This window comes from Hyla sarda, chromosome 1 (assembly GCF_029499605.1).
Source record: "Hyla sarda isolate aHylSar1 chromosome 1, aHylSar1.hap1, whole genome shotgun sequence".
NCBI lineage: Eukaryota > Metazoa > Chordata > Amphibia > Anura > Hylidae > Hyla > Hyla sarda.
The window spans coordinates 620,464,727-620,482,545 of record NC_079189.1 but is presented as its reverse complement, the minus strand read 5'-3'; the positions used below and the strand labels follow the sequence as shown (position 1 = coordinate 620,482,545).

Below are 17,819 nucleotides of genomic sequence, written 5' to 3'. Positions count from 1 at the left end.
TGGACAGCAGTGGTAAAAAGTCACATATTTTGGCGCAAAGGGTTAAAAAGATGCAGAAAAACATGTGCACTATCTAGGTAAAATCCTGCCTACAATCAGGTCACTGTTCTATTTAGGATAAAATGCTTATAGTGTCTCCACCAAATGGCATATAAAATAATTACAGTGTTAGCACTTAGTGGAGTAAACATAAAGATGGTTCCTTTGTATCCTGTCTCCATGTCAGAATTACGTAGAAAACATTTATGTTTGAATCAGGGGGGGGGGGGGGGAAACCCCTCCACAGGACCGAGTGCCGGAAACCAAATATATGATGTCACACCAATGCAGCGTTCAGCAGGAGGTGAAGTTCAGCCGCCGCAATTAGATAGGAGAAGAAGACTCAGTAGATGACCTACGATGACCACGTCTGGAAAAAATGGTGGTGAGAAGTGTGGGAGATGGAGGTCAGGTCTTTCATATGCTCTAGATCGTTTGGACACCTAGAGGGATAAGGATGGATCGGTGTGATTCTAGAGCAGCGGAATGTAAGCTCTGGCTCCATCACCAGAACCTGGAGATCGTTTGTCCTTGGTGGAGATCTCCCAGTGATAGTGCTAGAGTCCACCCCATCGTGAGCTCCATAACGAATAGCACAGGAAACCTCCACCCAATAGGAGGAGAGAATCGGACATGACCAGAAGGTATATAGAAATGAGCCTTAAAGAAGTACTCTGGCCCTGAGACATCTTATCCCCTATCAAAAGGATTGGGGATAAGATGTCTCACCGTGGGGGTCCCGCCACTGGGGACCCCCGCAATGTTGTATTCGCCACCCACCTGTTGAGCTGCACACCGTGGTGCCAGCTCACAAACAGCCAGGTGGCGACCATGGTGCCAGAGTATCGTGACATCACGATAGCCCCTGTGTGATGTCACCCCCCGCCCCCGCTATGCAAGTCTATGGGAGGGGGCGTGATGGCCGTCACGACTCTGCCCCCATGTGACATCACCCCCCGCCCCCGCTATGCAAGTCTATGGGAGGGGGCATGGCGGCCGTCCCGCCCCCTCCCATAGACTTGCATAGCAGGGTTGGGGGTGACGTCACATGGGGGCAGAGTCGTGACATCACCATACTCCGGCCCCGTGATTGTCACCCAGCAGTTTGTGAGCTGGCACCACGGCATGCAGCTCAAACAGGTGGGTGGCGAATACAAGATTGCGGGGGTCCCTAGTGGCGGGACCCCCACAGTGAGACATCTAAGATGTCTCAGGGCCGGAGTACCCCTTTAAGCAGATGGAACACATGGGGCAAAATGGCAGGGAGCTGGATGGGCACCCGGTAGCACCTAGACAATATATTGTAGCTCGCTTCTTGAAAACGCAAGATGACTAAAGACTGATGGAACAATTGGGAGACCCTCGACCTCAAAGTCAGTTCCCACAATAGAAGGAGATGACTGGTGTGGAGGAGCCAGGGAGAAATGGGAAGGCAAGTGTCAGAACCCGTGGGGTTAAACAGCTCTGACAGTTCTCTCTGTTTTGTTTTGGTTTGGGCTACGCCCAGCTGTCTGGACTGGTCAGCTGACCTTGATGTGAGCCCCTGTCTGGGCCTATATAAGCTGGCAGTCTACTCCCAATTCTTGCCTGCTAAAGAGCTCTGTGTACTCCTAGCTAGCATTTATATTGTATTTGTTATATCTGGCATTTTTAACTCTTTTGGCTCCGCTCTCTGACTATTCTCCTGGTTCTACGAATTGGCTTATCTGTAACCTCTTGGTATTGGACTGTAGACAGCGACTTACTGTGTGTGATAGCCTGGGGGATGTAGGGTATGGGGAGTGTAGCTGTGCGGTAATTAAAGGGTGCTTGTTAACCCTTGCTATTCGTGATGCCAGGGTGAGGGCTCCTCCATAATGCTTTTCCTACCGCCACCCTTCCCAAGAGCGATAGGGAGGTAGAAAATAAGAATAGATTGTCCACAACCGGAGAGTTTTCTGAAACAGGATTGACTTTTACTGAAGGTTTTCTGCAAGCTTCAATAAAATAACAGTCTCTAAGCATAACAACAACTTTCCTTGGAGATTGACATTGGTTGGGACTTTAGCATTTAAAGTCTTTTAGTACTGTGCATTGTTCCACTGGATTTAGGGGAATTAGTTGCAGTCCAGTAGTCACGCTAGCATTAGTGGGGATTTAGATTTGAACTCACCATTTTTGGTTCTGCTGAGGCCGGAGGTTTTGAGGCCTAGCGTGTCTTTGAAAGTTGCGTAGATCCGTCCTGCTAGTCCGGCATCCACGAGAGCAGCAACCCAAGAGAGCGATAATTGGACGCAGCTCTCTTATATGGGCAGGGGCTGGACTAACGCTAATTGGTCCATACTGATGTCAATCACCATTACAGAGATTTGTGGGTAACACGTGACCCAAGGACCTCCTAAGGTCCTGCAACATACCATAGAGGTTATTAGAATGGTCACATGACCGAAGGTCCTGCGACGCTGAACAAGGTAAGTACTATACATTCCTATACAATATAGCTATAATTATTTAATATATTCATATATTAGCATTATAGACAAACTTGAGGAGAGGCGACTAGGGGCTGTCCCCCCTGAGGAACCCTACCTGAACGTAGTTACTCTGACTTTGCGGACCTCTACACTAGGTACGGTATGCAATACGGTACCGGGACACCACATGTGTGTATATTTAGTTTTTATTTCTGTTAGTCTGAGTGATTCCATTCTGTGTCCCGACCTACATCTGCATTATAGTTTATTATTTTGACTGGACTGCCCTTACTTATTGTAAGTAGGGACCGTCACCGTGGTTATGGACCCGCTATCTAGGGCGAGTACGTAAGTAGGCAGGGATATGGGGAGTGAGCGATAATAGTGTGCACTCCTTCCCTGCCCAGACATGACAGCGAGGGTATGGAGGTGAAAAAGTGGTGCACAGAGCAATCCTCCAAAGCCCCAAGGGCACCGATACCTTAAGAGCCAAAAGGGCCGATGGTGTCAACCAACATTGAACGTAAGTGGCTAACTCTGAAGTGCATGGCATGAAGCCACAGATGGAACACAGGGTCCACAACACCAGGAGAGAAGGTCTAGCTGCCCAAGATGGCACCATAGGGGATGGCAACGAGAGCCTATGAGAGTGAATTAAGGGATCTGGGCACATTACCCACTAATGAGAGGGTGCGGTTGGGTTAGCATTATACAGGTGGGACACTAAGTGAAGATAATAGATGAGGGCGGAGTTTAGATGATTTGTTGGTTTTCTATTAGATGGTGGTGGTGGTGGTGGTGGTGGTGGGGGGGGGGGGGGTGAAGCCATCGGTTCATGGGATGGTTATAGGTTGTGTTCACATTAGTACATTTTGCTGATACTCACATCGTACAGAGAGTCCAATGATGACCATCATGAGTGTGCAGGAGAGGAGGATGAGAGTGATAGTGACATAAGGGGGAGGAGCCGGGAAACCTGTATACAAAACACAGGACAAGATGTATATACAGGATACAATCTATATATCATCAATATACTCTGTATGCACTATACTGTATACACTGTATATAATCTATATACTCTATACAGTGTATATACACAGGATACAATCTATATATCATCTATATACTCTATATGCACTATACTGTATATATTGTATAGAATCTATATACTCTATACAATGTATATACACAGGATACAATCATCTATATACTCTATATGCACTATACTGTATATACTCTATATACTCTATACAGTATATATACACAGGATACAATCTATATATCATCTATATACTGTATATGCACTATACTGTATATGCTCTATATAATCTATATACTCTATACAATGTATATACACAGGATACAATCTATATATCATCTATATACTCTATATACACTATACTGTATATACTCTATATACTCTATACAATGTATATACACAGGATACAATCTATATATCATCTATATACTCTATATGCACTATACTGTATATACTCTATATACTCTATACAGTGTATATACACAGGATACAATCTATATATCATCTATATACTCTATATGCACTATACTGTATATACTGTATATACTCTATATACTCTATACAATGTATATACACAGGATACAATCTATATATCATCTATATACTCTATATGCACTATACTGTATATACTGTATATAATCTATATACTCTATACAATGTATATACACAGGATACAATCTATATATCATCTATATACTCTATATGCACTATACTGTATATACTCTATATAATCTATATACTCTATACAATGTATATACACAGGATACAATCTATATATCATCTATATACTCTATATGCACTATACTGTATATACTCTACGTAATCTATATACTCTATACAATGTATATACAGGATACAATCTATATATCATCTATATACTCTATATAATCTATACAGTGTATATACACAGGATCCAATCTATATATCATCTATATACTCTATATGCACTATACTGTATATACTCTATGTAATCTATATACTCTATACAATATATATACACTGGATACAATCTATATATCATCTATATACTCTATATGCACTATACTGTATATACTCTATATAATCTATATACTCTATACAATGTATATACACAGGATACAATCTATATATCATCTATATACTCTATATGCACTATACTGTATATACTCTATATAATCTATACAGTGTATATACACAGGATACAATCTATATATAATCTATATACTGTATATGCACTATACTGTATATACTCTATATAATCGATATACTCTATACAATTTATATACACAGGAAACAATCTATATATCATCTATATACTGTATATGCACTATACTGTATATACTCTATATAATCTATATACTCTATACAATATATATACACTGGATACAATCTATATATCATCTATATACTCTATATGCACTATACTGTATAGACTCTATATAATCTATATACTCTATACAATGTATATACACTGGATACAATCTATATATCATTTATATACTCTATATGCACTATACTGTATATACTCTATATAATCTATACAGTGTATATACACAGAATCCAATCTATATATCATCTATATACTCTATATGCACTATACTGTATATACTGTATATACTCTATACAATGTATATACACAGGATACAATCTATATATCATCTATATACTCTATATGCACTATACTGTATATACTCTATATAATCTATATACTCTATACAATGTATATACACTGGATACAATCCATATATCATCTATATACTCTATATGCACTATACTGTATATACTCTATATAATCTATATACTCTATACAATGTATGGGCGATATGTGTCACTAAGGTTCCTGGTCTTGGGGAAGTAAGAGTCGGTATTATTCAGTGTCTGTGCTGCGTGTTGTAGACTGACACTATGGCCGTAGTATGGCTGGAAGGCCAATCCAGGACGGCTCTTACTGGGAATGACCAAGTGTAAGGTGGGGGTCATTCCCCACAATCCATGACGGATCTTACCGGGAATGACCAAGTGTAGGGTGGGGGTCATTCCCCACAATCCAGGGCGGCTCTTACCCGGAATGACCAAGTGTAAGGTGGGGGTCATTCCCCACAATCCAGGACGGCTCTTACCGGGAATGACCAAGTGTAGGGTGGGGGTCATTCCCCACAATCCAGGACGGCTCTTACCGGGAATGACCAAGTGTAGGGTGGGGGTCATTCCCCACAATCCGGGACGGCTCTTACTGGGAATGGTCAAGTGTAGGGTGGGGGTCATTCCCCACAATCCAGGACGGCTCTTACTGGGAATGACCAAGTGTAGGGTGGGGGTCATTCCCCACAATCCGGGACGGCTCTTACTCGGAATCACCAAGTGTAGGTTGGGGGTCATTCCCCACAATCCGGGACGGCTCTTACTGGGAATGACCAAGTGCAGGGTGGGGGTCATTCCCCACAATACAGGACGGCTCTTACTGGGAATGACCAAGTGTAGGGTGGGGATCATTCCCTACAATCCAGGACGGCTCTTACTGGGAATGACCAAGTGTAGGGTGGGGATCATTCCCCACAATCCAGGACGGCTCTTACTGGGAATGACCAAGTGTAGGGTGGGGGTCATTCCCCACAATCCAGGATGGCTCTTACCGGGAATGACCAAGTGCAGGGTGGGGGTCATTCCCCACAATCCGGGACGGCTCTAACTGGGAATGGTCAAGTGCAGGGTGGGGGTCATTCCCCACAATCCGGGACGGCTCTTACTGGGAATGGTCAAGTGCAGGGTGGAGGTCATTCCCCACAATCCAGGACGGCTCTTACTGTGAATGACCAAGTGTAGGGTGGGGATCATTCCCCACAATCCGGGACGGCTCATACTGGGAATGACCAAGTGTAGGGTGGGGGTCATTCCCCACAATCCAGGACGGCTCTTACTGGGAATGACCAAGTGTAGGGTGGGGGTCATTCCCCACAATCCAGGACGGCTCTTACCGGGAATGACCAAGTGTAAGGTGGGGGTCATTCCCCAAAATCCAGGACAGCTCTTACCGGGAATGACCAAGTGTAGGGTGGGGATCATTCCCTACAATCCAGGACGGCTCTTACTGGGAATGACCAAGTGTAGGGTGGGGGTCATTCCCCACAATCCGGGACGGCTCTTACTGGGAATGGTCAAGTGTAGGGTGGGGGTCATTCCCCACAATCCAGGACGGCTCTTACTGGGAATGACCAAGTGTAGGGTGGGGGTCATTCAAACTCAAAAAAACCCCAAACGGGGGAATGAGGGGTCCTAAGACACAATAACTACAAACCCCAGGGCCGAAGCCCAGGAGTCACTAACTCCCCTCTTAATAAGTCCCCTAAAATATAACTTTTAATAGTGTAATAAAATATTCCCACTCAATTGATTAAAAATAAATGTCAGAGTGTTGCTTGAACAGTGAGAAATAACCAGTGGGGGACCCCCTATCTGATAATATAACTGTTTTAGCGGCGCTGCAGCCTGCCGCAATGGCAACACTATGACGTGCGACTTAAAATATAAGCACAGCCACCCCCGACATGTTTCGCTGTTGAGACAGCGTTATCAAGAGGTAATGTGGCTACAATGTGACCCAAACATCGGCGGGGCTATTTATAAGCTGGTGTCACTCATCATCATTAGTGGACCGGTCTCCTAATCCAATCAGGAGACCTGTAACGGACCCTTGACGCCCCAGCCAATGCTAGAAGCCGAACCGGAACCCTTCCGGGTCAAGACCCTACCTGCGTACCTATCCTAATACCTGTATTTATGACGTAAGACCAAGGTGGGAGTCTCTCAACAACCGTCATCACTGCGTGACCGGATCTCGCCTCGCGCGAGAGTTCGCCGCGCCTGCGTGGTTAGCAGCGCTGAATACTAGACCATTGCGCGTGCGCCGAACTCGGCGCCGTACTGCGCATGTTTCCGGACTTAGACTCAGACCGCTGGATGACAGCGCCTATGTGTGTATATCACCCGACTCAATATGTGGTCCATTCAACCACTTAGTTACCACTACGGCCATAGATACCATAAATGAACCATGAGAAAAAAATGTGGCTAAGGTATATTAATTAAAGAGCAGAGGTATTAAAGATGTATGGTATTAAGTACTGGTTCATACGTGTAGTATAAAGTGGTAGTGTATCTATTATGGCGATAATCATCAGATGATACTTCTTGTGAAGGTGGTATGTCTATCATGACGATAATCATCAGGTATAGACTTCTTGTGAAAAAGATTAAATTAACTAAGGTGAGTATAGATACATGAGATATACTAAAATCATTAAGGTAAGTATAGGTACCAAAGGTTCGTGTTCGTGTTATTCATGTTGACTGACAATTGTGTCAGTTGTGGTCACATAGTAAATAATAGTTAATGGTTGTCACGATGCCGGCTGGCAGGAGGTGGATCCTCTGTGCCAGAGAGGGATAGATATAGTCAGGGACCAGGTGGAAGCCAATTAAGCTAATTGGGCCAGGCACCAATCATTGGTGCACTGGCCCTTTAAGTCTCAGGGAGCTGGCGCGCGCGCGCCCTAGAGAGCGGAGCCGCGCGCGCCAGCACATGACAGCAGGGGACGGGAACGGGTAAGTGACCTGGGATGCGATTCGCGAGCGGGCGCGTCCCGCTGTGCGAATCGCATCCCCAACGGCCATGACAGAGCAGCGCTCCCGGTCAGCGGGACTGACCGGGGAGCTGCAGGGAGAAAGACGCCGTGAGCGCTCCGGGGAGGAGCGGGGGCCCGGAGCGCTAGGCGTAACAGTACCCCCCCCCTTAGGTCTCCCCTTCTCTTTATCCGGTAACTGCCTCCCCTGGGATGAGGACACCGGGAAAGGATGGAGGGATTCCTCAACGGCAGGCAGAACAGCAGGAGTAGGAATGGGGAGAGAGGGCAGAGGGCGAGACCTGGCACGGGGCAGTGTGACACCAGGACGAGGGCCATGCGGGGACACAGGGGCTTGCCTGATGGGACTGGGAGGGGGGGAGGGGCATTTCCTGTGGCAGGCAGAGTCCTTAATGACCTTAGGGGGACCGGATACAGGAGGAACCACAGGGTCACGGCAGGGAGTACTGGGAACCGGTTGAAGGCAGTCCTTGGAACAAGAGGGGCCCCAACTCTTGATCTCCCCAGTGGACCAATCCAGGGTTGGGGAATGGTGTTGAAGCCAGGGTAGTCCAAGGAGAACTTCAGAAGTGCAATTAGGAAGGACAAAAAATACAATTTCCTCGTGATGAGGTCCGATGCACATTAGGAGGGGCTCCGTGCGGAAACGCACGGTGCAATCCAACTTGGCTCCGTTGACCGCGGAAACGTGGAGTGGCTTGACAAGACGGGTCACCGGAATGCGGAATTTATTCACTAAGGATTCCCGAATAAAATTCCCAGAAGCTCCAGAGTCCAGGCAGGCCACGGCTGAGAGGGAAGAGCTGGCTGAAGTAGAAATCCGAACAGGCACCGTGAGACGTGGAGAAGCCGACTTAGCATCAAGAGACGCCACACCCACGAGAGCTGGGTGCGAGCGTGCGTTTCCCAGACGTGGAGGACGGATTGGGCAATCCACCAAAAAATGTTCAGTACTGGCACAGTACAGACAAAGATTCTCTTCCTTACGGCGATTCCTCTCTTCCAGGGTCAGGCGAGACCGATCCACTTGCATGGCCTCCTCGGCGGGAGGCCTAGGCGCAGATTGCAGTGGAGACTGTGGTAGAGGTGTCCAGAGATCTAAGTCTTTTTCCTGGCGGAGCTCTTGATGCCTCTCAGAAAAACGCATGTCAATGCGAGTGGCTAGATGAATGAGTTCATGCAGGTTAGCAAGAGTCTCTCGTGCGGCCAGAACATCTTTAATGTTGCTGGATAGGCCTTTTTTAAAGGTCGCGCAGAGAGCCTCATTATTCCAGGATAGTTCAGAGGCAAGAGTACGGAATTGTATGGCGTACTCGCCAACGGAGGAATTACCCTGGACCAGGTTCAGCAGGGCAGTCTCAGCAGAAGAGGCTCGGGCAGGTTCCTCAAAGACACTTCGGATTTCCGAGAAGAAGGAGTGTACAGAGGCAGTGACGGGGTCATTGCGGTCCCAGAGCGGTGTGGCCCATGACAGAGCTTTTCCAGACAGAAGGCTGACTACGAAAGCCACCTTAGACCTTTCAGTAGGAAACTGGTCCGACATCATCTCCATGTGCAGGGAACATTGCGAAAGAAAGCCACGGCAAAACTTAGAGTCCCCATTAAATTTGTCCGGCAAGGACAGGCGGAGGCTAGGAGTGGCTACTCGCTGCGGAAGAGGTGCAGGAGCTGGCGGAGGAGATGGTTGTTGCTGCTGTAGCTGTGACTGTACTTGCTGTAGTTGTGACTGGAGTTGCTGTGTCATGGTGGTCAAGTACGACAGCTGGTGATCTTGTTGGGCGATCTGACGAGCTTGCTGGGCGACCAACGTAGGGAGGTCAGCGACAACTGGCAGAGGAACTTCAGCGGGATCCATGGCCGGATCTACTGTCACGATGCCGGCTGGCAGGAGGTGGATCCTCTGTGCCAGAGAGGGATAGATATAGTCAGGGACCAGGTGGAAGCCAATTAAGCTAATTGGGCCAGGCACCAATCATTGGTGCACTGGCCCTTTAAGTCTCAGGGAGCTGGCGCGCGCGCGCCCTAGAGAGCGGAGCCGCGCGCGCCAGCACATGACAGCAGGGGACGGGAACGGGTAAGTGACCTGGGATGCGATTCGCGAGCGGGCGCGTCCCGCTGTGCGAATCGCATCCCCAACGGCCATGACAGAGCAGCGCTCCCGGTCAGCGGGACTGACCGGGGAGCTGCAGGGAGAAAGACGCCGTGAGCGCTCCGGGGAGGAGCGGGGGCCCGGAGCGCTAGGCGTAACAATGGTGGGATGCAAAAAATGTAAACCTCACTGTTGAGAAGAGGTTTATCCTTTACCCCCATTCCGAAGTTCCCGACAAGTGACCTACAAGTCATCAACCTGTCCTCACATGATCTCAGTCCAGCCGAAACCTCACTGTTGAGAAGAGGTTTATCCTTTACCCCCATTCCGAAGTTCAATCTCTTTACATCACATAGGGAGAAACAACCACAAGCTAAACGCTATCCAACACAGCGCTCAAGCGCTCAGTATAGCAGTAACCCTCAACATCAGGTGACATGTTCCAACCCTTTCTCAAATGCTTTTCCAGCACCAAATGTGCCTCCAATAGGCAGCTCGGTCGCCATGTTTGGCACTTTGCCACCAGCATCTGGCTCGGCATCTACCTCTGCCTCATTACCAGTAGTTGGCGCACCTACTCAGGTACATCAGGCACCATTGCCACAGAGGAGAACTACTATTACCAATTTTTTCCCTACCTCACAAGCATCCATTCTAGGTACCCAAATGCCGAACAGCAACATACCTACTCCTATGACTTTTTTAGGACTCCCTACGGGGACACTACCCACAACCACATGATACGGCACAATGACTGTAGGGACTTGCCGCATGATGGAGCGACAAGTGACCTACAAGTCATCAACCTGTCCTCACATGATCTCAGTCCAGCCGAAACCTCACTGTTGAGAAGAGGTTTATCCTTTACCCCCATTCCGAAGTTCAATCTCTTTACATGGGTCACTGATATCAATTTGTTTGCGCGGAAGGTTGCGCTACATAAATGGCACACCATACGAGAAAATGATCACAGGGCACAAGTGCAACGTGACGAAAGGGTGTTAGAAGACTTGGAACAACTCTGGCATGAAGGTGAGGGTGCTGCTATGAGATTTGAGGCACCCTATACAGAATTTAAACCCAAATCCAAGATGACACCACTCTTTTCTCAATTTCCTAACATTGAAATTTTTGTTGATATCGTGACCCAGGAATTGGGTACTATTAGACCCAAGAAAGGCCTTATTGGCTCCAACCTAGATAGGGATGAACAGGTGGCCCTCAACGCATTACGGGCCAACCCGTCACTGGTTATCAAACCCAGTGACAAGGGTGGTAACGTGGTACTCATGGACAAACAAAATTATGTAGACATGGTGATGGCGTTGCTGTCGGACCGCACCAAATATGAAGTACTTGCCGCTGACCCCACCAATGTCTACCTACAAGATTATAGGAAATTGCTTCTGTCTGCCAAAAGCAAAGGTCTCCTTTCAGAAGACGAATTTAAGTTTATATTCGATGCTCACCCAACCACTGCAACGTTTTACGCTCTCCCGAAAACACATAAAAATACGAGCCCCATTCGTGGGAGGCCGATAGTTTCGGGAAATGATTGCCTTACACAAGGTGGTAGCTCGTATCTGGATAGAGTGTTGGCACCTTTTGTCACCTCACTGCCTTCCTATCTCAAAGACACCAAAGACACTGTACTTAAACTTTCAGAAATCACTGTCACTGATTCCACTGTACTCACTAGTCTTGATGTTGAAAGTCTGTATAGCAACATCCGGCACAATTTAGGTCTCTTGGCAGTTTCACAATTTTTGGCTACTAAAAGCACTGTCTTCCGCGAACACAATACTTTTACTTTGTCACTTTTAGAATTTATTCTCACCCACAATTATTTTCTTTTCAATGGCACCTACTATCACCAAACACAGGGCACCGCTATGGGGGCTTCTTGTGCACCAAATTATGCAAATCTTTTTTTAGGGTGGTGGGAGAACACAGTTGTTTTTGTTGATGAATTTAGTCGTTACACACAGCACATTTTGTTTTGGGGACGTTACATCGATGACGTCCTCATTTTATGGGATGGGTCACGAGCACTTTTTGATAATTTCGTCTCTACTTTGAATACCAATGAGATTGGGATGACCTTTACTGCCGAATATGGCGGCCGTACCATCAACTTTCTAGATTTGACAATCTATGTTGACAGCGACAACCGTATCCAAACGGATATATTCAGAAAGCCGACCTCCACGAAGTCCCTATTGCACTGGGACAGCTGGCACCCGGATCCTCTCAAGAGGAGTATTCCCGTGGGCCAGTACCTCAGGGCAAGGAGGAATTGTTCTGAAGAGGCTAGCTTCCAAAGGGAAAGCAACAACTTGTATCAGCGGTTCCGACAGCGGGGCTACCCTCGAAAGCATCTTAAACGAGCATATAGAAGGGCAGTTGAACAGGATAGGGATACCCTTCTGGGCCCATCCAAACAAGGAGAGACTCAGAAGAAGGTGAGATGCATTGGTACCTATGATGGGTACACCAACCAGGTTATGGCCATCTTACGCCGTCATTGGCATCTGTTATCCAGGGATCAAGATATAGCCCCGGTAGTGGGGATGCGACCAAGTCTGACATACAGACGGGGCCCTAGCCTTCGCGATCAGCTAGTGCATAGTCATCTTCAGACGGAGGAGGGTCCTTCTACTTGGCTCCAGAATAGGACAGTGGGTTCCTATCCCTGTGGTCATTGTAAGTTCTGTGACCTGATCCCAAGAACTAAGAAGCTGGTAAATCCAGTTGATCAGAGAGAGTATGATATACGACAGTTTATCAACTGCGGTACGCGGAATGTGGTGTATGTAGCCAGATGCAGCTGTCCGAAGCTATATGTGGGTAAAACCACACAAGAATTACGCAGACGCATGTCTCAGCATTTAAGTAACATACGGACTATGGCCGATACCCCACTTGCCAGACACGTCCAGAGCATACATCAGGGACGAATACAGGATCTTCATTTTTATGGATTGTGCCATTTAAAATTAGGCCCCCGTAAGGGCAACATTGACGTTCGCCTCCTTCGCGAAGAAGCAAAATGGATTTTTCTTCTTAAAAGTAAGGCACCGTTGGGCCTTAACGAAGGATTCTCATTTGCAGCCTTCTTATAAAATATCATCATGTGATAATAACAAACATTCAGCTGCCTGCTGTCTTTATCATTGCATTATCTTACATTTTTTGCATCCCACCATTAACTATTATTTACTATGTGACCACAACTGACACAATTGTCAGTCAACATGAATAACACGAACACGAACCTTTGGTACCTATACTTACCTTAATGATTTTAGTATATCTCATGTATCTATACTCACCTTAGTTAATTTAATCTTTTTCACAAGAAGTCTATACCTGATGATTATCGTCATGATAGACATACCACCTTCACAAGAAGTATCATCTGATGATTATCGCCATAATAGATACACTACCACTTTATACTACACGTATGAACCAGTACTTAATACCATACATCTTTAATACCTCTGCTCTTTAATTAATATACCTTAGCCACATTTTTTTCTCATGGTTCATTTATGGTATCTATGGCCGTAGTGGTAACTAAGTGGTTGAATGGACCACATATTGAGTCGGGTGATATACACACATAGGCGCTGTCATCCAGCGGTCTGAGTCTAAGTCCGGAAACATGCGCAGTACGGCGCCGAGTTCGGCGCACGCGCAATGGTCTAGTATTCAGCGCTGCTAACCACGCAGGCGCGGCGAACTCTCGCGCGAGGCGAGATCCGGTCACGCAGTGATGACGGTTGTTGAGAGACTCCCACCTTGGTCTTACGTCATAAATACAGGTATTAGGATAGGTACGCAGGTAGGGTCTTGACCCGGAAGGGTTCCGGTTCGGCTTCTAGCATTGGCTGGGGCGTCAAGGGTCAGTTACAGGTCTCCTGATTGGATTAGGAGACCGGTCCACTAATGATGATGAGTGACACCAGCTTATAAATAGCCCCGCCGATGTTTGGGTCACATTGTAGCCACATTACCTCTTGATAACGCTGTCTCAACAGCGAAACATGTCGGGGGTGGCTGTGCTTATATTTTAAGTCGCACGTCATAGTGTTGCCATTGCGGCAGGCTGCAGCGCCGCTAAAACAGTTATATTATCAGATAGGGGGTCCCCCACTGGTTATTTCTCACTGTTCAAGCAACACTCTGACATTTATTTTTAATCAATTGAGTGGGAATATTTTATTACACTATTAAAAGTTATATTTTAGGGGACTTATTAAGAGGGGAGTTAGTGACTCCTGGGCTTCGGCCCTGGGGTTTGTAGTTATTGTGGGGGTCATTCCCCACAATCCGGGACGGCTCTTACTCGGAATCACCAAGTGTAGGTTGGGGGTCATTCCCCACAATCCGGGACGGCTCTTACTGGGAATGACCAAGTGCAGGGTGGGGGTCATTCCCCACAATACAGGACGGCTCTTACTGGGAATGACCAAGTGTAGGGTGGGGATGATTCCCTACAATCCAGGACGGCTCTTACTGGGAATGACCAAGTGCAGGGTGGGGGTCATTCCCCACAATCCAGGACGGCTCTTACTGGGAATGACCAAGTGTAGGTTGGGGGTCATTCCCCACAATCCAGGAATGCTCTTAATGGGAATGACCAAGTGTAGGGTGGAGGTCATTCCCCACAATCCGGGACGGCTCTTACTGGGAATGACCAAGTGCAGGGTGGGGATGATTCCCCTCAATACAGGACGGCTCTTACTGGGAATGACCAAGTGCAGGGTGGGGATCATTCCCCACAATCCAGGCGGCTCTTACTGGGAATGACCAAGTGTAGGGTGGAGGTCATTCCCCACAATCCAGTGGGCTCTTACTGGGAATGGTCAAGTGTAGGGTGGGGATCATTCCCCACAATCCGGGACGGATTTTGTTGGCCTTAAAGGCAGCCTGCTCCACCAGCTGAGGGGGATTTACTAGTTGCAGCTCACACTGCCCGAGAGATGAGAGTGGAGTCTTCCCTGAGAGGTTGGAAGCTGGTGAGTAGACTGCCTGGAGGCCTGGAAAAGACTTGCTTGATGCCGCATGGCATTGACTCAGGTGTGAACAAACCCCTAAGGAATACAGGTGGACTGCTGTTACTTTTTCTTTATTTGCTGTTTGCCAAGTGTGAATAAAACACTGAACTTTGATTTGAAAAGTTGTGTTTCCGTGCCTCTATACTGCAACCGCACCTGTCTGCAAGAGCGAGTCATCACGATACTCTATACAATCAATATACTGTATACAATCTATATACTGTATATAGTGATGACAGTATAATTACGTGTGTGGTTGTTATGTATTTTATATACGTCTTTTCTTACCCCTGAGACACCTTCTACTTGGTTGGGTGGGATCTTCTCTCTGTTTGGGGGCGGGGATATTTTCATAGGTGATATCCCAGTCTTCATCTGTTGGCTCCGGGGGGCCCCCTGTGAATGAGAGACCAGATGTGATGCCTCCAATAGTCTAATGTTCATGTGACACTGTAGGGGTGAGGGTTATTTGTGGGGTGTTTCCCTCCCTCCGGACCCCTCCTCCTCATTATATTATACTCATCCTTCCGCTCTGATCCTACTGTTGGTGCCGGTGAAGACTTGTGTATATTGTGGGGAGTCCTCCAACCAATCAGAGGGTTTTACTGAACAACCAAGTGGCAGAACTGGCTGATCCACCAATCAAGAGGCGGACTCAGTGGATCCCTCAGGGGCGGGGTCACAGCAGCCAATGCCTCAGCATGTCTCTCTGCTGGATCTCCTCTGTCCCCTGCTGTATACCAGGCACTGTATATACCCCATGGTGGACCTGACTATAGACCAGTGATCTCAGACTGTGGCCCCCCAGAAAACCTCATCTCCCAGAACATTAGACTGACCACCTGCTTGCATTAACCCCTTTGTTGGGTTTATTTGGCTTGGCCTCGTTTCTTAGGGTTTGATGTATATTCTGGTTATTGATCCTTCTCTCTTATCAGATTATCTAGTCATAGACAGACAAAATCTGCAGAGTATCTATATGTACCCCTCACCAGCCCATCATCTATATGTACCCCTCACCAGTCCCTCATCTATATGTACCCCTCACCGGCCTCTCATCTATATGTACCCCTCACCGCCTCTCATCTATATGTACCCCTCACCAGCCCCTCATCTATATGTACCCCTCTCCAGCCCCTCATCTATATGTACCCCTCACCAGCCCCCCCATCTATATGTACCCCTCACCAGCCCATCATCTATATGTACCCTCACCAGCCCCTCATCTATATGTACCCCTCACCAGTCCCTCATCTACATGTACCCCTCACCGGCCTCTCATCTATATGTACCCCTCTCCGGCCTCTCATCTATATGTACCCCTCACCAGCACCTCACCTATGTGTACCCTCACCAGACACTCATCTATATGTACTCCTCACCAGACCTTCATCTACATGTACCCCTCATCAGGCCCTCATCTATATGTGCCCCTCACCAGCCCCTCATCTATATGTTCCCATCACCAGACCCTCATCTATATGTACCCCTCATCTTTGTACCCCTCACCAGACCATCATCTATATGTACCCCTCACCAGCCCCTCATCTATATGTACCCCTCACCAGCCCCTCGTCTATGTGTACCTCTCACCAACCCCTCATCTATATGTACCCCTCTCCAGCCCCTCATCTATATGTACCCCTCACCAGCCCCTCATCTATATTTACCCCTCATCAGACCCACATCTATGTGTACCTCTCACCAACCCCTCATCTATATGTACCCCTCTCCAGCCCCTCATCTATATGTACCCCTCACCAGCCCCTCATCTATATGTACCCTCACCAGCCCCTCATCTATATGTACCCCTCACCAGCCCCTCATCTATATGTACCCCTCACCAGCCCCTCATTTATATATACAGGAAACCTCCATAAATTATGTATATTGGATTCCCTTACGTGTCCTATAGATAGGAATCCCCCCACTGACCTGTGACCTGGCCGGAGGCTCTCGTGAATCTGAGGTCGGCATAGACCACGGCCATTGACACTTAGAAAACTCGTCTTCTAAGAAGTGAAAGTAACAGCTGAAGAGGAATCAACACGATGAACAGAAAGGAAGCAAAGACTCCACATGAGCGGCCAAGTGTGAGACACCATGATGAGAATGACGGTAATGGAGTGTGTGGGTGAGGGAGACCAGTAACAGTGCCCTCATAGATAGTTGTGGAGAAAAATGACCTGGTCAGATGGATCCAGATCTCTATAGAGAAACATGGCCTGGTCAGATGGATCCAGATCTCTATAGAGAAACATGGTCTGGTCAGATGGATCCAGATCTCTATGGAGAAACATGGTCTGGTCAGATGGATCCAGATATCTATATATGTACCCCTCATCTATGTACCCCTCACCAACCCCCCATCTATATGTACCCTCACCAGCCCATCATCTATATGTACCCCTCACCAGTCCCTCATCTATATGTACCCCTCACCGGCCTCTCATCTATATGTACCCCTCACCGCCTCTCATCTATATGTACCCCTCACCAGCCCCTCATCTATAT

General features: G+C 47.3%; 1 protein-coding gene across 1 annotated transcript in view; it reads right to left on the bottom strand.

Annotated features, from left to right (window-relative positions):
- The window catches only part of LOC130317616 (B-cell differentiation antigen CD72-like), a 42,072-nt gene extending 24,719 nt beyond the window's left edge, over positions 1–17,353 (bottom strand). Inside the window, exons 1-3 of the mRNA XM_056552845.1 lie at positions 17,241–17,353; positions 15,594–15,701; positions 3,379–3,468 (exon numbers count right to left, since the gene is read on the bottom strand). Coding sequence (XP_056408820.1) covers positions 3,379–3,468; positions 15,594–15,701; positions 17,241–17,295 — 253 coding nt within the window. The 5' untranslated portion in view covers positions 17,296–17,353. The remainder of the gene's footprint in view (positions 1–3,378; positions 3,469–15,593; positions 15,702–17,240) is intronic.
- Between the last annotated feature and the right edge of the window lie 466 nt (positions 17,354–17,819).